Below are 23,140 nucleotides of genomic sequence, written 5' to 3'. Positions count from 1 at the left end.
TTTCCTCTTGAGCAACAGCCTACTACCCACTTTTGATTTTTGTCAGTGCTTGCTTTCACCATGTGTAATGAAGTTCAGGTATATATTAAAAATACATAAGATTTCTTGAGAGGAAAAAGCTCCCTTTTCTTCATGTTTTCTTCTGTCATTTATCAGATTCAAAGGCTGGCAATATCTGGCCACTTGTGAACAATCCAACAAGAAGAAATTATAAGATAATATTGAAGTCAGCATAGGTGCTCTCTGCCCTAGCCCCTCTTCAGCCCTCCTTCAAAGAGCTTGGTTGGATCAGCTGTTTTCAGCTGCTTTCAATCCCTAGGGATTGCTCTAGGCAAGAAATTTAAAAAGAGATGCTTAATTTACTAATGACCCCTAGGTCTTGCATTCCTTTTCCAAGATGTGCCAGTTAGTTCTTGGCTGCACTGTGTAATCTTTTACAATATGTTCACAGTGAAACTGTAGACAATAATCATATTTTTCAGGCACCTTTTCTTTATAGGATGCACCAGACCATACTGGCAAATGGTTCTGGTCACATGCAATTTAAGTAGCTTAGTATGGAAACCATATGCTGAGTAGAAAATAGTATTTAAAGAGATCCTGTCTACTTAGGAGTTCATTTGTCATGAAATAGTGTAGCTATGGTAGTTATTAGTAATGAAGAGTAATGATTGAAAAATTAATGAGAATTTGTGGGGTTTCTGCACTGCACACTGACAGTGAATGCTGCTTGTTGTTCAGTTGTACTTTGTATTTCATGGTAATTACATTATTCTCAAACAGGCTTGATACTGTTCACTGATTGACATTCTGTTAAAAACTATATTTGATTCCTTTTACAGGAACTAAACAGAGTAAATTTTCTGAGGTGCAGTGAATTGTATTCAATTTTAGTTTTTTCTTTAGCATCACAGTTGACTTACAAAGGATCACTGCAAAAGTCTCAAAGTACTGTTCTTTGGGGTTGCAAATGAAGGAGATAAGTTGGGGCTTTTTTAAGTGGTTGGTCATTGCTTTAAAGATGCAGGCCATCACAGAACACCCTTTGTAGTTGCCTTTGCTGAAACAAAATTCAGAACAAAATCCGTAGTTCACAGTTATCCTGTAGAATAAATCAATGTGCTTTCTTCTAGGGTTGCTTGATGTTTTTCCTTCAGAATATCATTATGTTTCTTTTGCTTCCTGCGGATTCATGTGAATTTATGTATTTATATTGTAAAACAATAAATATATAGGATATCTTTAGACTGTGAATTTTTTAAAATTGAAGGTTTTGCCGGTCATACTTGAAAAATACATGTTCATAAATACCTAATTTGATAGAAAAAATCACTGCAGTATGGGAAACTATCTCACACTGTCTCTTTAAAAACATGATTAGAGTAAGTGCAATTAAATAAATTCACCTGTTGCATGAAATATTCTGTTCATTTACCTACTGATAGTTTTCCTCCTGTTGAACCCAGACTGTGGCAAACATTCGATTATTTTTTTTCACAAGGTACATTTAGATGCTTGATTCAGTTTTACATTTAGAAAACATGATTTTCTTAACAGATGGAGAAAAAATTAAATTTGAATTCAGTTCATATTCTTAATTTCATTTATTGTCAAAGTAAGAAAGCTTTCCAAATACAGTTTAGTTTGATTATGATTTATGGAATGGTTTAGCTATGTATGCTCACTGTTTCAGTTGTCATCCACTTTCTACTTCCAACTCCCCCAAATACCATAATTTAGGCAAATTTGGTCAGGCTTTTTAACTATTCCTTTAGTTTATTTGCACAATACATAGAGTAGATCAGAACTGGACAAAAGCATTTTTGTGCTGAAGCTTGCAATGACATCTAGTTAAAATGAATTGTGAAATAAGGAGTAAAATGAGTGCACACTTTTAAAAATTTTAAATAAAAGTTCAATTAGAAGCAACGATTAAGAGTGAACTGAATTTGATCCATAGTCTGTTAATACCACATACTGAGAGTGGGAGGTGCTTTGGAGAAAACAAAATAGGTTAAAAAGTAATTAAGCATCCTTTTGGAAAGCTGTGTAGATTTTTCCCCAGAGAACTGTCAAATATTTATTGCCATGTATTTACTGTTTTAAGTGGTATTACATGTATAGTTAGTCTCTGGTTTTTAGCATATCCTCTATATGTTTTATATTATCCACATTTCTCCGTAGTAGGAGGCCAGAATATGTGGAAGCTTTGATACCTCCAACATTTAGTTTTATCTTCAGGTTGGTTTGAATTCATCTTAAGCTCCTTTGAACGGGAATTTCAAAAGTCAACCAAGATTCAGAAGAAGCCCTGCTTATTGGAGATCATTGTCCTGGAGAAAAACATTGTATTGTATAAAACCACAAACAGCTATGCTTTAGGATGTACAGATACCATTGCATATCACCTTTATCAAAGTAAAATTATAATTTTGCCTACATTTGCCAAATCTCTTTTTAAAAAACTAATTATTTCAGAAACCTCTTTGTTGCTAGCAGATTGTTACATCAATAACACCAGAGACTGATTACAGAAGATTTCCAAAAAACATACAAAGCTAAAAAACAGTATTCTTTTCATCCCACTACTGAGATTTTGAATGAGCATCATATAAATAAGTATTTGAATACATCTTTGTACATGTACCGTGTTAGTAATTTTTGGCTCATTTGACCAAAAGACAGAACTAGAACTAAAAGTTATATATTATGCTAGTGGGAACTAGACTAACAGCATCATGTTTTTGACAAGGCTAGAGCATACACAAACTGTGCATGAACTATAATGAAAACTGGTAGGTAACAAAAATGGACCTTACTCTGTATTATGAAATGAAAATAAAATTGCTAAAAAAAAAGAGGAGTCAGATTTGGAAGTATATGGCTTGTGAGACATTGCTGGAATACTGCAGTTAGGAAAACAGCAATATTAGGAGACTTGTGAATTTCAATGCTTAAGTATGAATTCTTAGAAAAATTAAATATTCACCATCCCCATCCCACCAAACAAACCTTCATCTTTGGACAATATCAGTACAAGTAGATAAAGAATTAATTTTAGTCAACAAAGCTAAAAGATGCAAAATGTGTAAACTTCTAGAACTTAAAATTTTATTTGCATGAAATTACAAGAAAATTGTTAGGCTTTTGTTAGAACAAGGTCTTAAACTAATTCATTTTTAGTACTCAGATAAGACATACTGAAAAACACTGAAGTAAGTTTTTTCCCCAGGATATTTCCTTCCTATCAGATACTAACTTTACTTATTAGATCAACCAACTTGACTAAGCAGCAAGATTTGGTTTATGATCTCCTGTATGGCTATTATGTTGCCAGCTGCTGTGAAAAACTAGCAGTATCTGTTTCTTCTCCAAGCAACAGTCATATGTAATATATGCACTAAATATTTTAAGAAATTCTAAAAACCCAGAAGTGCCGTGTCCTAGTATTTGCCATATTCCAAATGGAAAAGCCATTTGAGATAAGTACTGTCAACACTTCTAATGCATTCTCTAGAATGGGATATTAGGAAATATTAAGAACTAGGGTGATATTTCTAGGACATTTGGGCACCAAATGTGTGGGATGAATTGGAATGATTTCAGGCAGTGGTTTTATTCAGCTTCAGAGTTTTGTTGGGTAAAATCATTCCTAACCTGTAAGGAAAATTAGAAAAACAACAATAGACAAGCAGGACAGATCCTGTTTTGACATATTTGCAGATGAAGTGCATATGGCCTGAAAACTTTTCCAAAAAATTTACACAAGACTTTCAGATTTGAAAGTTTTTTGGCTTAGAATTTGTATTTCTTGATATAGTTCACATTTAAAACAGTTCTAATTAGACAAGTAAAACTTTTCAGCATCATCCTGTCTTTGAGAAAGAATATTTTGTTCTTTTGATAATCAATAATAGTTAGGGGATCTTAGCAAAGATTTTGACCATTTAATTTTCTTAAGTCAAAAGTAGTGGAACTTAAACTGTGATTACTTTTATAGATTATAGATCTATTACATATTTAAACTAGTATGTGATTATAAACATTATGGTATCTTGCTTTATCTAGATTGATATCAACAGTTAGTTAATCAGCCATTGGTCCATTTTAATTCTAATAAAATATATAGTTCTTTGTTACCTCTTTAATAAAGAATGGTGTCACCATATAGTGGAGTTGTCATGTTTCTGACAGGGCTTGTGCAGCCAGAGTACCCCATAACTCTGTCCTGCCCAGTACCTCATGAGTAAGTTTCTCACATTTATCTTTTATGCCCCTTGCAATAGAAATCAAAACGCTAATATATCTTTCGTGTATCCCACCTTGACATATCTGAGCTGCCCAGCCATTTAAAAATGTCTAATGAAATATATTAGAAGCTTTACTGAAAATATTTATCTGTACATAAGTTTTGCTATATTGCGATGGTTTATCACCTCTGTAAGAAAACTACATATGTGATTTCAAAAATTTATGCACAACTTCTCTGGTGAATCTTTTCAGTGACAGAAGGCAGAAATGGCAAAATTGTGAATTGCTGAGACAGACGTGAACATAGGCCAGCAGCTTTCCTAAATACTGCAAGATTTTGATGAAGCTTAGCAAAGGTTCAAAAAAAAATTAACCAATTGTCCATGTTTCCCAATAGATACAAGAGGACTTAGACCAAAATGAAGTTTGTGTAGGTAAAGATAAGTAAAAACAGTTATATTAAGTTACTTTTTCCTAACAATCGAAAAATATCTTCAGGTAAGAATAATCAATAGGGTGTTATATTACTGTATAACATAGTAGTTGTTACCTGGGGAAAAATGTTATGTGTGCAGCTGCTGATTGCCTGAACTCAGCAAGACATGAGATGGTCTACCCTGCACACCAACAAAGTACTTGTAACCAAAAGAGTTTGCAGCATCTTGGTTTTTTGAGAGGCAATATTTACTGGCTGCCACTCAGTTTTCACTGGCAAATTCAACTTCTGCTTTAAAAATATTATGCATCAACCTTGAAAGCATCAAGGTTTCTGATACGTTTTTCTTTTGAATTAAAGATTTTTTTCCAAGTAAGGACTTGTAGAAACTTCTGTAAAAATATGTTACCTATTTGAATAATGATCTTGAGCAGCATTTTTGAAGAAGCCATGTTGATTTCTGCTAGCTACTATCAGGATCTGTCATTTTCTATAAGTGACGCTGTATGATTCATTTTGATTATGAGTATTAACACTATGAGATGAAATTTGAATTTGCCATGTGCAAAACTGTCATTATTTCTGTGTTTAAGGTTATGACCTCTAGTTTAGTAATTGGCATGCTAGGGATTCTTCTCTATCTTCTTTATTTTTTTAAGATAGACAAAAACTGTAGAAAGTTAGTAGTTTGTTATTGGCTTATAAATTTGGAAGCTCTAAAATATTGACAACTGTTGACAAAATGCTAAAAACCTAGTAGTGGATGGCAAACCCTTAGGTTCTAGAATTTAGAGTATCAAAAGCTTTGCAAAAGCCTTTCTAGACTCTTTGTAATAATAATAAAAGCAGTTAGCTCAGGAATCGAAGGCTGTTGCATCAAGAATGAAAAACACTGCACATTTTCTGTCTATGAGGGTACTTCTGTCTTTCATATACATGAATTTTGTAATCAAATGTAGAATTCCAGGCAAAGTCTTTGATTCTAGAGATCACTTTTTCCAAGTATTGTGCTATATATGTTTATCTAGGACAACAATCAGACATCTGAAGAGAGTTTGAAACCTTCAGCATCGTATTGCCATGTTTTTATTTAAAGTGTAGTGTTGCTGAATAATTGAACAAAGTCCTAGCTGGTTTGCAGTTGAAGGATCTCATTGAAAAACATATTGAAGCTAATGGGAAAAAGACTGTTGGCTTTGGAGTAAACCCTAAGGACACAACTTAATACAGCACAAAATAGCGTTTCGTAGAGAAAACAGAGCACAGTGTTTAACTTTTTGCAGATACGGATTTTCTGCAAGCTTCTGGAACTGAAAGTAATAAGAAAATGTTAATTTGTCCCAGTGATTCATGGGTTAAAAACACTCATATAGGTTGACTGTATTACTTAAAATTCTTTTAATGATCTCTTACACTCAAATTATTTTCTGGGATCTTGATTCAATAGTTAAATAGGAAAAATAGTTAAAAAGTGTTTGTACTGCGGCGTAGCATTGAAAACATATCTGGTTTCTTGCTCCATGGGCCTGTAATTTCAAAATAGCTGTAATAGTTATTTTCAGGTATTCTTTAAGATTTTTGTTCCTGTGAGGCACATATTCCTGGAAGTAACCACGGAGATCCCTTGTCTAAGGAATGTATCCAAGATGATTGTTCTAAGAGACTTTTATCCTTTCAGATTATTGTACAGGTCTGCGATCCATTGGTTCATCATCAAGTAATAATTCATTACTGGTTTGATAGTCATAGCCCTATTTATTATTTTTTCCTACATTGTCCAGTTTCTTTAAATTTCAGATTTCCACACTTGTGGGAAAAAATAAACATTAAATGAAAACACAGATATTTTTGAAACTAACTACAGAAATGGGTGGAAGGTTGCCAACAAAACCCACAATTATTAATAAATCTGCAAAAGCAAAAATGAAACAGTAACTAAGAACATAAAGAATATAGCTAGAGCATATTGGAAGAAAACAAGATGTAGAAGATGCTGTCTACATGCAAATTCATGTTCTATGTAGAAGTTTCATGCAGTTTTCATCAGGAAACAGAACTAGTGCTGGTAAATAGTTGAAAACTAAATCAAAAACCAGTAAATAAGTTATTTCAGTTATGTATATATGAATTCCAACTATCAAAAGGACTCAGATTTTTTGAGAAATACGTGGCTACAGGAAAATGATGCTGTTACAGATTGAGTCTGGAAATCTCACATTGGAATTCTTTATATAAGGGTTCATGATGTTGAGGAACAAAGTAAATCTAAAATATCTTCAAAGTATTTGTCTAGTGTGGAAATAAATGTTTCAAAGAATAAGTGAGGTGAAACATATCACTTCAAGTTTTAAGAAAACAAAGCTAATCGAGATTCTTTTTTATTTCAGTTTCAGATTTATAGTTTTCAATGCTGAGTATTGAGAGCCACCTTGTGGCCATACTTTTAGTGCACGTGTATGGTGGTGATTTTATGGTAGTTGAAAGGGCCTTGTTCATTGTTTCACTTCAGAGCATTTTGAAGATTGAGAATTAAAAATAAATACATAAATATGTTCTACTTCCAGACATCTGGCCTGAAGTGCAGCTGTCTTCTTGACCAGAAAGATGGGTTCTTTACATTTATACGAAATTTCTGAGATAATTTTTTCTTATTGCCTCGTTTCTTCCTTTCTTTTTCTCGCGTACATTAATGGACGATAGTATAAAATGCAAGATAAATAAGGTACATGTGTAATAAGTCTAATGCGTAATACACTTGTATATATATGTACAAAGTACATGTATAGTAATATAAATCAATTATGTTCGCTGTTGCTAAAAAAATAAATTCTTGAAGAGTGCATGTTTTAGGAAGCTAACAAAATTTGACAGTTTTAAGCACTTTTTTTTCTATGTCTGTTAGTAATTGTTTTGATTACTGGAATAACAATAGTAAATAGAAAAATTCAATATTTATGTCTTTCAAGTTTGTATTTACTCTTATGAAATATATGTATGAAATTAGTTTCAGGCATCAGAACTGGGATTAGTTGGAGAATATGCATGATTATGAATTGGTTACTCTTGAACTCCTTCACAAAATAGCTTTATGAATTTCTGTCTTTCTGGAGGAGACACATCAAAATGTATTGTGACTATAAAGGGGCTGATGTAAATACAGGAAGTCATCAGTGAAAGTAGCAATCTAGATTTTCATGAATTCAGTTTTCTGTTCTGTAATATAAAGTATATGCTCTGTGTAAAGGTGGAAGTTGAAGCAGTACCAGTACTCTACTGAGCATTTTCTTCTGGGATTTTGAGGGGCTAGCGGTAGGATTCCCCATAGAGTTTATACTTACTTCTGATATTAGTGGAAACCTTTTTTCATCTATGGCTGAATTTGTACTGAGGACTCTCAGACAACTTTGGAGTTTCACAGGTAACTCATTCCATAAAACACAAAACTCTTGAATTTTACTCTCTAACTAAAAATTAAATCAATACCTGTAGAAATTTGCACAGATAAGGAAAAAAATCACTTCACATCTGCTATCCTTTTGCTTGTTAGGGGAAGATTGAGATTAACTAGGCATTTAATCCCATTCTTTGTCTGACAACAGTTTGGGAACATTTCAGTTAGAGTATATTCTCATCAACTTTGTCACATTGGAGAAAACTGTTTCCTGTCATACTTTTAAGTAGCACTATGACCTGTACTGAGTGTGGTGATGACAGATTCTGTGAATATTTTGCATAATTTTGTCCATGGCAAAGAAAGGGCTATGGGAATGTAATATTTTATGGGAAGGTGCATAATTATATTTGGGGTTTCTAACAGGTACAAAATGAATTTATGATAAATAATGCCCCCTGATTAAGTTGCCATTGCCACCAATAGAAAGGATGTAAAGTCTCCATTCCTATTTTTACTATGATGTTCTATGATGTTAGCTCTGTTATATTCAGGCATTTAAAACCATAGGGTGATCTGATCAATTTTCATGTATAGGGCCATTAACTTTTCAATTGCTTCTTCAGTTTCTCCGTGATAGGAGGTATTCAGTATCAGAATAAGCAGGGATTAGTGTGAAGACAGATAATGCAAATTCCAATTTACTTGGAATAGTGAGTGATAATTAAGAGCTATTATTGATACGTGCCATCTGGGAATGTTGAGACAATGCTACCTGAGTCGGTTACAATAGAAATCTGTTGCAACAGCAAGTTATTTGAGGGTCTTTAACTCTTTCCAGGATAATTCTTGTTCATGAGTCTGAATCTGAAACATGCTAGTGCAGTGCTTTTCAGGCAAAGACTACTGCACACAGATTTTAGGAGACTGCACATGGTGACTAGAAATGCATGATGTGTCTGAGCTCCTGTTGTAGTTGGTGGAGTTCAGTGTATTTCAGGCAGTGGAGCCAAGAGGATGCCTGAGCTCAACCATGAACAGATATGGGGCGGTCAGGGAGCAGAAATGCTGTACAAGCCCTGCTGCCTGCTGCCCATTGGCTGTGAAGGGTGCTCAGACTCCTATTGCAGCTGTACAGATCTGCATGCAGACATCTACAGTGTTTCAGTCTCAAACTGAACCCTGCCATATCAAGCTGCTGACAAAGTGGCCTCTCTCAAATGGTCAGGCAGTTACTTTACTTTCTAGAGATATTTCTCTGCATCAGATAGCGTTAGATGGCCCTCTTATCTTCAGTTCTAGCAGCGTGCAGATTAAACAAGTATGATGGAACTATCTAGTTATCTCAAGTGATGCCTCCTCAAAAAAGAAATAGAATAGGAAATCTTTTCTAGGTTGGTGTCAAGATTGAAAAGGTTATGCCAAGAATTATAAGTCATCAGTCTCTTCCTATAAATCTGATCAGAAAGGCTGGCTGATATTATCACAGAAAACAGGCTCAGTAGGTTTCCCTCTAGTGAGTGGTCACTAGGGGTAGTAGAGATAACACTAGTGTTATAGGTAAGCATAGCTTCTGTGTTTCCTTTCTGACTATTAATTGTACAGAAGAAAGACTGTTAATATAATTAAAAGATTAAAGACAACAAAGCTCACAGTATGGCATCTAACACTTTTGAACAGTCATTAGCATTAATGTATGCATGATAAGTAAACAGTATGAAAAATGGAAACTAATCAGGGTTGGAGACGGACTGTGGAAGCAGCACAGCAGCTCTCCTCTCACCTGTTTTGTGCTGCTATGCACTGCATTAAGTGAGAAAGTAACAATCTCATTACTTCTTCCCGTACCAGGTAATTTAGTCTCCATGGTATGTTTGATACGTGAGATATTTTCTTAAATCTACCTGTTATGTGCGTAAGACATTTAAAGTTAGCTTGCTGAAGAAACTGTGTAGCCTGCTTTAAAATAATGGTATGTGAATTACAGTATCTTAACGATAGCGAGCTCCTCAGTTTCAACACAGGATTTCTAATCAAGTTTACAAACCCCAGACAAAGCAGATGGATGAATTAACATCAATGCAATATTTTTTCTCAAATCTCTGTAAATATATTATAAAAATTACTTGCTCAAGAAAATAAGTCATCCTTTGCTCAAAATACCGGCCTTGGAGAGGAGGTATATGTGTTAGGTACATGCTTAAAGAGTTGTAGATGTAGAAAACATTCTTTCAAAGCCAAATTTAATGATACATAGTTGTCTTCATCTCTGTGATTTTTAAACTTTATAAAGCAATTGTCTTGCAGGCTTCATGAAGTATGAAACATAATGTTAGAAAGTGACATAAAATATTGGCACTATACAGGCTGGATTTGAGGGGATTTTTTTTAAGGGGGGGTAATAAAACTTTTTTTTTCTTTTTTTCTTTTTTTCTTTTTTTTCACTAGATAGTGTTTAAAACTACAAGGAATCTCATAATTTAGCAGAGGCCTGTGGGGAAAATACCCTACATTTGAACAGGACCTGGCTGTAAAATCGAGCTCTGTGGAGGTGACTGCACAGTGCTCCTTTCTTCCATCAGCTGGTTTCCTCTGGCAGCAAGCCTAATAGTCGCCTCAGTTTAACTGACAATCTGTCTCTAAATTCCCAAGTCTGCTGGCCAAAAGAGCATAGTAATATAAACCTTCTTGTTTCATCACTTATTAGGTGCTTCTTCTGTGCCCTTTTAGGTGTGTAAAGACATCATGTTACCTTTGAAACTGACTTTGAATGATGTTTAATAGACCACAGGCTTCACAATTCTGCACTGAGGTTGCAGAACTTAAGAGAGCAGCCTGCTAAAAATTTGGAATAAAACTAACAAAAAAGACAATACAGTTGTCAAAGGTGTTAGTAATAATCAGATGGTAGTGTTGATAATCAGAGTAAGTCTTACAGATGTCATTTCTAAGATGTATTTTTTAGTCCAGAGGGTACAGTGGAAAAACTTAGGAAACAGTAAGGCAAGGAGATAATTCTGGGAGAGATGAGGTTATGGAAATCTGATGGGGCTTGCATTTGAGTTGGGACAGGGGCACAAGGAATATAAAATTCATAAGAAACCAGGTTTCACTGGTACCACCACTCAAAGGTCTATTGGTTTCTTAAGAGATTATTTTTTTTAGTACTTTATCAGATAAAGTAAATAATTATCACTTCTGATAGTTAATCAGATGATACTATATGAACATTGCAATATGAAAATACATAAACATCTATAATTTTTCACATCCTTTGGAGATTTCTTGAAAGTGCTTGTCTTGTAAGATTTAACATTTGGCGACACTGAACTACAAAGTGTTACTAAGGATTCTTTGAAATTCTTTTAAAGTAGCAAAGACACAGGAGGAATAAAATGGCTTTAGTTCTGAGACTTGTTTAATATTATTAGCACACAAATAAAAAAGCTTTATGTGATGCTAATTACATCGTGAATTTTCTTATGGGTCTTCATATTACACAGGTATCAGTGAAAAAAACTTTTTTTTATGGTGCTGCTCATTGTCTGATGTTCTAGTTTGGTTACTTAATGAGTGGTGAGTGTAATTTTGATCTTTTTTAGTTTAGAAATTTGTACCACTTTTATTGACTTGCATTTTTATTATTATGTCTGCCTAGTATTGTAATGTTTATTTTTTCCATGCTGTAGGGCAGAAGCTAGAGAAGTGAAGAAACGAAGCCACAATACCAAATCAAAAGACATTTAATACTTAGGGTTCACCTCTCCAAAAATTATTTTCCCGTTTTAAGATAAATTTCAGCTTTTCATGGTCCTACATACTGATGACAGTGTAAAACTCTTTGAAAACCCTTCTAGACTATTAATTCATACTGCACATTTCCAATTACCTATAAAACTTGTAAGAGAAATTCCACTCTTCTGAAGAATCCTCAATCTGTCGCTTTGCATAGCTGTGAATTTGTAGTGGACTGTTATGGTTTAATTATGAAATGAGAAATACACTTAATGTTCACAAATGGATTTTTTTTCTTGCAGGGTTAATGATGTCTTAGTCAGTATAGCCTTTGAGGAGGAGTTGCACTAAAAATCATAGTGATATGTAATAAATAAGCTGCAGCTGTATTGGGAAGATCTTGAAGACCCTTTCTGCTTTCATTGTCTCAGAGTAAAAATGCATCTAGTATTGTCATGGCTCAGCAGAGTGGCAGTTTTGAGTATTACAAAGCAAAGGAGGTGTTCTCAAATATAACAAATATTTTTATAGAAACCATGCAGTATCAGTTTCCTGTTGAAGCAGAAATGTTGAAATCTTTGCACAGTTAAGCACAGCAACAGAAGGCTTAACTAGGTCTCCAGAGGATGTCAGTATTCAAACTGAAACTGGTACAAATTCATCCTTGCTGTTGCAACGCTACCCTTGCATGTCATCAAACTGTCTCTCTCTCTATCAATTTCTTTTCATGCTGTGTATCTTCCCTACTGGCTAGTTTTCTAACAGCAGACTGAAAACTTCTGCTGTCAGCAAAACAGGCCAAGATTGATGACTTTTTCATCTGTGTACTCCCAAGTGGTTAACAAATATGATGACAGGACTTCCTGTCTCAAGGGCTGGAGAAGAATAGATACCTTGCTGTATTTTACATTTCATGTATCTATTCCCAGAGAGAGAACAGTTTAATGCTAAATTGATGAGAAAGAAAACCAGAGCTTTACACAATTTTGCATGCATTTTAAAATTGTGATGTTATACAATTAATTCAATCTTAATTGATATGCATTTTCCTGTTATTGCTAAGCTGAAATGTTTTGATACTTCTTTTAATAAGATTTGAGATTATTTAGGCACAGATTTCTGTTCACTGTGAAGTCCAGATTTTCATCATACAGAAGTGGTACAAAAATGTGCCTATATAATTTTTATTGTACTTGCTATAAACAATAGAAAGATCCTTATCATTGTACAATACATGAAAATTATTGTTATTTTTACTGCATTTTCACTCAGTGGTAGAGCCTAAACTGGGTCACTATAACGCACATTTCCTTTCTGTCTACTGCTGTTTTTCATGTGTGTTTTCACGGAATCATTTTTCATTCTAAGTTCCTAAACCCTTTTATCTGAGAACTAGTAATTCATTCAGTTTTAAGACAGGCACCGTAGCCTGGCTTGAAGTGAAATGTTAGGTTATTTTGGTCCATGTTATAAAATTCTTGCTCCAGTTGAGGTAGTGCATTGTCTATGTAAGTAGTTCCTTTTTTTGCTTTAGAACAGCTAGGCATTAAGTGAGGTAATTTGAAACTACGTCTACATCCTCAGTGACTTGTTGCAAATCCATCATTTGTGCATGGTCAAACTTGCATTCTTGGTTCTTTCATTCTTGGCATGGCTGGCTGGCTCAAAAATGTAACATTGTAGCAATACTAAATTTTCTTAGCTTCTATCGTCAGTGAGGTCTGGAAACACTTTTATGTTCTGCATTATAGATTATAGAACTGAGGAATCAAAGATTAAATTAAACATTTACCTCTTGTTCAAGGTTTTTAATCTGATTGTTATTCCTCCTCCTCCCATAGAATCTTACTTCATTCTCTGTTTACCATGTAACTTTTCCAATGGAAAGAAGATGGGGCTGCTATGATGTAATTTAGTGTACTGTAAAAAGAGCACACTGAATAAGGCAAGACATTTCTGGACACCATACCTATCCATTCTTTAACTGGTAGTCATCACTCCCTAATAAGCAAACTGGATGAAAAAAACAACCTTGTGCAATAAATACGTTACGATCTGTGGTAAGGGCAGGGCAATAGAAAAATGTGCCAGAAATTCTGCCTTATACCTCCTTTCCTTGTGAATCAGAAAGAGAAGAAAAGGATAATTTGCAGGATATTTTTATAAAACTGTTCTCTGATTGGAGCGCAAAGCCATGAGGAATAATGTTCCTATTTGTACAACTGCAAAGTACGTTTTAAACCTGCATTATTTTGAAAAATCACAGTAATGTCTATCATGCAAAGTACATCAGGGAATCACTGAATTGCCAGATTTCAAATTCCCAACAGTTACCGCTATTTTCTAGGTAGTGTTCCAGCAACAATTCATATTTTCTTTACTAGCAGAAAAAATTTAAGTTTTCACTCTTCACTTTTGAAAGCAGACAAGTCTTTTTGGTTCATATTTACAGGATTCATTTTCCTTTAAAGGGAACAACAGCTTCCCAATTTTTTCTTCAAAGAACATCTACAAACAGTAACCCTGTAAAAAGCAGAAGAGTTAGCTGAAAAGTAAACCACAAAGTCTAAATAATAAAGATAAGCAAAAGAGTGTACTAAAATATAAGTATCATCTAATCACATCTCAAGACCTGTAGTCATACACAATGAAAATTGTACAGCTTTGAAGAAAAGAGGCCATTACTTCACTTGAGTAAAAAAATACAACTATGTTAGAAGAAGACAGTCATAACTTGGATAAGGTGCTTGGCAATTGTTCCTAATTGTCTAAACTTCTCCCCCCTTCTCTTTTACATAGAGTTTTTCTGACTGTGGTTTGAATAAATTAAAACTAAATTAAAAATTAATTCCTTGACACTTCACTCTCCAGTGACTGTCTGTTTTACAAACTACAGAATCCCAATATGTTATATAGACCTGAAATGTTTTTAGAACTTTCACTGAAGGTAGCTCTGCCCTGCAGAAAATTATGTGTGCATGTAGAGAGAATTGCTTTTAGTGCAACAACTGAAAAAATAGCCTGTGGCCTACTGAGGACTAAGGACAGATAGATTCCTATTCTGAATGAGTACTTCTAAATTACAAATTGACAGGAGACAACGCTAAATCAATAGAAACCTGTATACACACAAAGAGGAGAAGGTTCAGAAGAAAAACAGTTATAATACTATACTACAGAAAATTAGTCCTGAATTATGTGCTTCTGATGATTGCACTACAAAGAATTGTTATCGTTACACTGATAGAGGAAGATGTTTAAGGAAAGCAGTCACACTACTCTCCTTTCTTTCTCCTTCAGAGGTATTTTTAGAGCACTTTACAGAACTTACTGAGGTGATTTCAGTAAATTGATCAGATCGGTAACTCATAGGTTTAAACAATTCTAACTTTAATACAGTGAACTTAAATCTCCAGAGGGAGGCAATTAGATTATTGACTCTTCCAGGAGAAATTCAGGCTGATTCACATTTGTTTGCTAGAATTACCTTCTTCAAATACTGTCTTGCCAGGTACCTACTAATTATAACCCAGTAAAAGAATAAGTGTTGGACAGAGATATTACTTCAGGATAACTATACAAAGTTAATAGCTGGATACATTAAAAAAGTAAAGATGTAGAGAATGAGCATGCATACTCGTTAAGTGGAATAGCATATTGGCCAGCCTGCATCCATCCAGAAATGATCTTGCTACATCATGCAAGTAATCTTGGTTGAGGAGAGCTCTTGGTAGTCTTTGGGTTCTTCAAAGGAACCAGCTGCAGGGTGAACTGTCAGTGAAGCTAATGCTGCTGTTCCCAGGAAAGAATGAGGAGTATTGTGAGGGCATATCAACACAGAAGCACTACCTGAATCCAATGTATTGAACTGTTGGGTATCTTTTTAAAAGTGACTGATTTATAACTTTACAGAAGAGCTTCATGACAAGTTGTTTATATATGACTTAGTGTATTACTACGTGTTTAGTAAATACTAATAATTTTCCATTTCATGCTGTTTCTCAAGCAGTATGAAAGATAATACAAGATAAAGACCAATTGTTTAATATATATTCATCATAGAAATGTAGTCAACTTTTAAATCCTTCAGGGAAAATCTCTTGCAAAGTTAATTCTTTGCTTCTGTAATAAAATAGTAATTTAATCTTACTGTTACCACATAACATGCCACTTCACCCTTGTCCTAGAAACAGCTGCTGATAGCTTAGCTATTATGCAGACAGTACAGGCTGAATAATACAAATAAATGTTCTAATTCATAAAAGGAGAGTCCTCAGGTAAAAACACTGTAGCTCCAATGCATTCCTTTTTTCTCTCTTTAGACTGCAATCTGTATTTCTTCATGTTCAATTTCTTTCATAAACTGTTGGATAGTGTTACTGTTCATCTTCATAGTTCAGTATTTTCTCTAGGTTTCATATATTTGCTCTAACTATGCATATTAAGAGGTCTCTTTTTTTTTTTCCCTGTAACAAGAATTTATTATATTTTTACTTCATATTTAAAAACCCCTTCTCATGGTTTTATTGGCACTATCCAAGTTTTGATCTCTCCCCTTTGGAACAGCAGTTGTGAATAAAAGAATAAAACTTAAGTTATTAACTTGTATAGATTAATTAATATGCAATATGTATGAAGTAAAGTCTGAAGAGCAAAAATGGTGAATGATCATGCAATCCTTTGATCATTTCTTTCTATTTCTCTTGATCCTTATACATACTGAAGTCATGTTAGTTTTTTGTATTTAAGGAACAGGAATAAGCCCATTGATGGACTCTTCAACTTCCCTTTTTTCATTGTGCTTTTCTCAGCCGCCCTTTACTTCCTGAATAGATGGAAACTGCTCCCATCTTATCTTGATCTCATAAACTTTGAAAAACAATCAGTATTCTTTAAATGAGCCAGCAGAGCAGCTTCAGCAGTATGATTAATACGAATGAGGCAGAAGAGGTTTTTGTCTTATTGGAAATTAAAACAATTTAGAAGATCAACCTAAGAATTACACATTCAGATATCTTCAGGAAAGTTACAAAATAGTTATTTTGGAAATAATTGAATTGTATTCGTCACACAGTAGTAGTACTAGTTAAAACTGCCCTTCACTGAAGGCTGCAGCAAAAGATACCTTAGTTTGTTTGGTTTAGGTGTCTGTGATATCTGTGCTATCTGAGCACCGACACTCATCAAGTGAAACTAACGAGGCCTCAAAATTAAGAGCTAGTACTATGCAGAGTGTCAGGACAGTGCAGAGAGTGAATGATGGGAATAAATTGCTCAGAATTGCTCAAACCAGTGAACAAATATGATGGTGCATTCTGAACAAACTGCCAGTGCTGCCCTATTGTGAACTCCACAGAAAGGAAATTACAATGATTGAGTCTTATGGTCACAAGCATGAAGTTTTGCTATAGTAAGGTGATCGTGAGAAAAATACTAGAATAGCCTGTGCCATTTCTGTTACTGGAAGAAAATACATGATAGTCAAAAACTCTGTTATTAGTGGGGAAAAACACCAAAATTCAGAGCTGCAAACTATACCTTCAAAATGAGGAAGCAGAAAGGAAAAATAAGTAATTTACAGAAAGAAAAAAAATTCTGATCTTCCCAAGTAGTGGTGATTGATCTACTTAGTGTGTTCTAAATGAGTGTAGCAATTGGAGATTAAAGAAAAGATGTAAATTGATGTTTCACTTATCAAGAAGTAATTTATTGGCAGCTGCTTCTCATAATCAAGCTTTATTACTCCTTTTTACTTGTTTTTTTAGATAAATTAAGAAAAAAATAGCTATAAGCCTATTAAAAATTTTATTCTTTGATTCACGTAGTATTGGTAGTTCAGATAAAAAGCATGCAGCTTACAGTCTTTTTGAATGATGATACCTTTGTGATACCAGATGCAAGAAAAGGGTAAGGACGGGTGTTATTTTTATTTTAAGTCTTTAGCTGAAATACCCTAAAGCTTGATTAAATCTTTTTTTCTGCTATGTATGCCTCACTTCTCATTAAAATTAAGCAGGACATTTTTTTGTGTCTAATTGTGACATTTTTAATGTGTCTTAATCAAGAACTGCATGAAACTTGGGACATTTAAAGGAGAAATATAGGTGGCAGCAAGCTAAACTAGGAATTTATTTAATATGTACTCTTTTAGATGCACACACACATGTAAGCAAAGGTCGTAAATCTACAGCCCTCTTGAGCAATAAGGGAGGGGAAAGAAAATCAATTCTAATCAGGAGACCAGTGCCAGACCTCATAATAACAACTTCTGCATACACCTGAGGCACTTAGTAACATTTCATATAAATTTTACGCAAAACCATTTAGTCTGTAATAGAACAAGATGGGAGTAGTACAACTTTTGATAGTTTCACTTCCCTTATTTAATAGTTGCTGGTTTTGTTGTCTCTGCAATCATGAAAATCCAGATTTAATAGAATAACCATGCAATACATGGCACAAGAGCTTAGAAGTAATTTTGTTTGCAAATATGTTGCCGTTAAAGGATGTGCTGTGTGAGCAGTCTTCCAAGCCATCACTATGTGATCTACTTTTTTATTTTCTCAAGTGTAACTTTATAAAATTGGGTTACTTCATTGTTCTTGAACTAATTTGCCTTGTATCTTTGTAATTTAAAATGCCCACAAATTTATGGAAGGAAAATTAATTCACTATCTGTGCAGTTAATGGAATTGTCCAGGATAGCTAGTGATTTTATTTGCTTGGCATTTGTTTTTTTCCTATGTCAAAAGTGGACTGTATTTAATTTTAAAAAGTTCATCTTCATCTGCATTGGAAAAAATTTATTTAATGTGTCTCTAAACTGTTTACTGTGTAACCTGGAAGTCTGTAACACAGATTCAATAAGTGAACAGACAAAACCTGTGAATATTAAATATTTCAAAGGTGTTGGTCTAGAATGTGTGGTAGATTTTAGAAGCATGTGGATATTCTTTCTAAATGCAACTATATGGATACATTTAGGTGTACCTACTTATTTTTAAATGGTTGATTAATCTTAAGCTTGTAAGTACTTGAATTATAATAAGACTAGCATTGCCATATCTTAATGTGTTTTCTGTGACAAACTTTTTCCCTTCCTCCTCCTTTTTCCTGTATTCACAAGTTCCTCTCTCTAAATTGGTGAAATTGTACTTCCTAAAACTGCAAACAAATACAGTTTCCTTCCATATATAGTACAGGATCTTATTCTTCTTAGTTTCCCATTAGTAAATTGCCCTGTCTTTCAATCACATTAGACAACATAAACAATCAGGTTGCAAACAAAGGCATGTAATTTTTAAATTGTGGAGATTTGGGAACAAGATTTGGCTTTTTCAGCTACAGATTATAATATTTAAAGTGTAATTTTTTATATTTAATAATTGCACTTTTTGAAAAGTAGCTATTTTAATACCTCTAAAATAGTCATGTGACACCAATACAACAAGCTCTACTAAAAAAGTGAAATTTCTTATGGTTGTCTTACCACATAGGAAGATTTGCTTTATTTAAGACAAAAGCTAATTACATTGTTAAATGCTTAGACCATGTTCTGAATGTAATCGGTATCAATTCAAATTTCTGTGTCACAGTCGTTCTCAGCTTTGCAGCTGAAGTAAATTTTCCACATGCCTGTCCTCTGTGAGAGTTGTTGATGATAATCTATAAATGCAAACCTTGGTGCATTTGTGTTCTTTGTGAAGTATTTGTTTCCATTCTCTAGCTCATAATGAATAAGCTTCATGAACTTGCACTGCCACTTTCTCAATTTCTTATTTATTCATTTTTAAGTACTACAGCAGTTAATTAAATTTGCCAAAAAATCATGTGTAGTTAAAAGCTGAGTTTGATTTCCTTTAAATGAATAGTAAATAATTACTGCTAAAGCAGGAAAGATCAGATATTGAGAAGCTGGATAATTGTGAAGCCGAGAAATGTGTTTTTCCTACAATATTTTTCTTTTCATGTCCTCCTTTATAATTGCATTCCCATCTCCCTATTTATTTCTGTGTTTGCAGAGATTTATTGTCCATGTTTGGCAGTATGCCAGTACTGTGAACCATATTGTGCTTTGCTTTACCCACTCTGTATCCCTTAAGTCAACTTTCACTGGCTGTGTATCAGGTACTAGTAAATGTGAAGATTTAAAATAATAATAATAACTTGATCTAGAATTAATTCACTATAATAGACAGGTCTGAAAATACAGTGATGGTCAAAAAAAATACTTAACTCCATTGTGGTCTATGGAAAAGTAGAAATTCTCTGCTGACAAAGATAATAAAGAAATCTATTTTAGGGAAAGATTAGAGTCATCGTTACAACAACCCTCCTGGTATCATATTCAGCAGCAATCAATTTTGGAAGGCAGTGAGTGCAGCAGTTAGGAACATGGAAGAGATGGGAGGAAAATCAGAGGTGTTTGTGGCAAACCAGGGACATTGAAACACGAAGATCTGAGAAGCCAGTAGCCAGGGGCAAGGGTAAAGAGACTGTATACGGCATGCTTTCTGACCTTATATGTAAGCTCATATAAGCTTGGTTGAAGGTCCTTTATTCCAGTTTACAACAGGGTTACCATGCCTTTCCTCCTGTCATCTTAATTGCAATAAAAGAGATGTACCTTTTGTGATACTTGAGCTTTAGCCCAAAGCCTTGTTTCTGAACAGAGACGACTGTTCCCGTTGGGCTAAAATGGCATGAACTCTTGTGGTTTGGGTTTCCTCTTTAAGTGGTTCAGTTTCTTTTTTCCTTCCCTGTTGCTTCCAGAAGACACACTCCAAAGGAATTGGAGTTTCAGAGTTTAGCGTTTGGAAGAGAAGTGCATTAGTTTTTTCCTTAACTTTGAGTTAATATTCAGTTTAGGTGAAGCATGATAAAGCTAGCACCCAGAAATAAGAGCAACATGCTTACAGACCTCGTACACAGTGGGAGGCTGGAGGACCTGAGGTTTTGCAGGCTGAGATCCCAGCCTCCTACACATGGGGAAGGTAAAAATGAGGGGTAGATGAACAGTTAGATTCTGTACTATGAATTTGTTAATCCACGCTGTGCCGAGCTGATGCAATGGCTGGTGGTGGGAAAGGGTATCCCCTCCTTAATGTTAAGTATAGTGTGTGGACTGCTGCCTTAAGCCCGTTCTAGCTGCCTGCATGGCCTGAAAGAGTTGCTTTTAAGGAAAAGCAATATGAGTTCTCAGTTTTGGTGTTCATACTGGTTATCAGTAAATTTGGATCTCTGTTTAAGTGAAGCTATATTTTCATAAAAGTATTCTTTTAAACAATTAAGTGTATTCTTTGGAAAGTAAGAATAGAAGTCAAATTCATTTACAGAAAATCATGACATATTGGCATTGATGAAAAAGTTTGACTTTAATAGAAATAGTTTCTTTAATATGACTCAAAATAATATTCAGTGGGGTTTTTTCCTGTAACTTTTTTTAATACAGGGCTTTTTGTACTGTAATTAGAAGTGAATTTAATTTTTATGCTCGTCCGCTTTAGGTACAAAGATCCAGAAATAAGCAGTTACGTGAGCTGTTTCCAGATGGATTTAGTATTCATCACGCAGGAATGCTACGGCAAGACAGAAGTTTGGTTGAGAATTTGTTTTCTAATGGACATATCAAAGTCCTGGTTTGTACAGCTACGCTCGCCTGGGGTGTCAATCTTCCTGCTCATGCTGTTGTTATTAAGGTAAGAGCTTTCATTACTCTGCACGTGGGTATCTGTCTTAAAAGAAACCTGTAAAGAAGCATAGATAGCAAGATCTTTATTGTGGGTTTGGGGCCTGGAGGGGAAATGTCTGATTGACTTGAAATGTTATTTATATCTCATTAAACTGATTCTCTCCAGTGGGAGTCGAGTTTGTATAGTAAAGATTTAAATATATCAAAGATTATGAAAGGATTAGTTAAAGTACACTTCTGAAATCATGCTATATTTGCCTAATTTCAGTATTCAGCTCATCGGGATTATATTAATGTGTATTTATGTTAATTTTTATTAACTTTTCCTCAACCAGGGAACACAAATATATGCTGCAAAAAGAGGCTCCTTTGTTGACCTTGGAATTTTAGATGTCATGCAGATATTTGGTCGAGCTGGACGGCCTCAGTTTGACAAATTCGGAGAAGGCATCATTATTACAACTCATGATAAACTCAGTCATTACCTGACTCTTCTTACTCAGCAGAATCCAATTGAAAGCCAGTTTCTTGAAAGCCTTGCAGACAACCTAAATGCAGAGGTAACCTTTGGTTCATTTAGAGAAACTAGCAAACTTTAAAGGATTAATATTATTTGAAACAAAAATGCAATATTATCACACTCAAAATATCTAAAATTTTATTATTAATGATAGTCTAGGTATTAGAAGTAGTACGGTCAAAATACCATTAAGATAAACTGTAGAAAAACAGCATTTACCTTTTAATCAGAAGAGCTTTATTAGAATTTAGTAAGTGTTCTGCATAACTGCAAATTAAAATCCACCAAAAAAAATTAAAGCGTGTCTTTCTGTATATAAACAAATTTAGTTCACATGGTTGACTGCAATATAGGAAGAATAATGCACTTGGCTTGAACTCTTCTCTTTGTTCTCTTTTACAGTGGTAATCAGAACTGATTTATTATAAACAGCAAGTTCCCAGTTTGCTTCAGTTTAAATCTTAAAATGCATTTTCTCTGAAAATGCTGTGGTTGTATTGAAAGTACTGGCTGCTGTCACATTAAAATATAGCGATTCAAAAGCTGTCTATTGTAATAATCAGTTAAAAATATGTATATACACACACAGACACTTTTTACAAGGAAACCTCAGAAATTTAAACATGCTGAAATGAAGAAGACAATACTGTTTTTCAAAGGCACCAGACGTTTTTTCAATAAAATTAAAGGAGTTCACCTAAACTCAAATGTCCAGTGACATCTTAAAACTGATTATCCCTTTGAAAGATGTGAAGTTTATTTGGTATATTAGGAATAGTCTTGGGTTTTTTTAAGATGCTTGTTCTGTTTTATCTATATAATTCTTACATACTTCTGTGTATATTTTACCTTTTCATCACTTTAAAGTCTTTGCATTGTTCAATCATAAATAATAATTTTGAAAGGAAATTCTGGAAAGGAGCAAAAATTGATACAGTGACCCTTTAAAATGTTAAGATTCATTCCTTGATTCTTTACAAATGACCAAGTTTGATCATTCATGATTTTGGTTGGTTGTTTTTTTTTCTTTTAAGTGGGTCTCATAAGTTATTTCTTCAGTTCCTGTTAACAGGAAAAATCTCTGCCCAAGTACAGTCACACATCAGAAGCAGAATA

The 23,140-nt window shown here is 34.1% G+C and overlaps 1 protein-coding gene across 1 annotated transcript in view; it reads left to right on the top strand.

Moving 5' to 3' along the window:
* The window catches only part of ASCC3 (activating signal cointegrator 1 complex subunit 3), a 283,091-nt gene that overhangs the window by 156,885 nt on the left and 103,066 nt on the right, over positions 1-23,140 (top strand). Inside the window, exons 15-16 of the mRNA XM_069804940.1 lie at positions 21,320-21,511; positions 21,840-22,064. Coding sequence (XP_069661041.1) covers positions 21,320-21,511; positions 21,840-22,064 — 417 coding nt within the window. The remainder of the gene's footprint in view (positions 1-21,319; positions 21,512-21,839; positions 22,065-23,140) is intronic.

The sequence above is a fragment of the Haliaeetus albicilla genome, chromosome 17 (assembly GCF_947461875.1).
Source record: "Haliaeetus albicilla chromosome 17, bHalAlb1.1, whole genome shotgun sequence".
NCBI classification, from domain to species: domain Eukaryota; kingdom Metazoa; phylum Chordata; class Aves; order Accipitriformes; family Accipitridae; genus Haliaeetus; species Haliaeetus albicilla.
The sequence above is the reverse complement of the archived record's forward strand: the minus strand, read 5'-3'. Positions and strand labels throughout refer to the sequence as shown.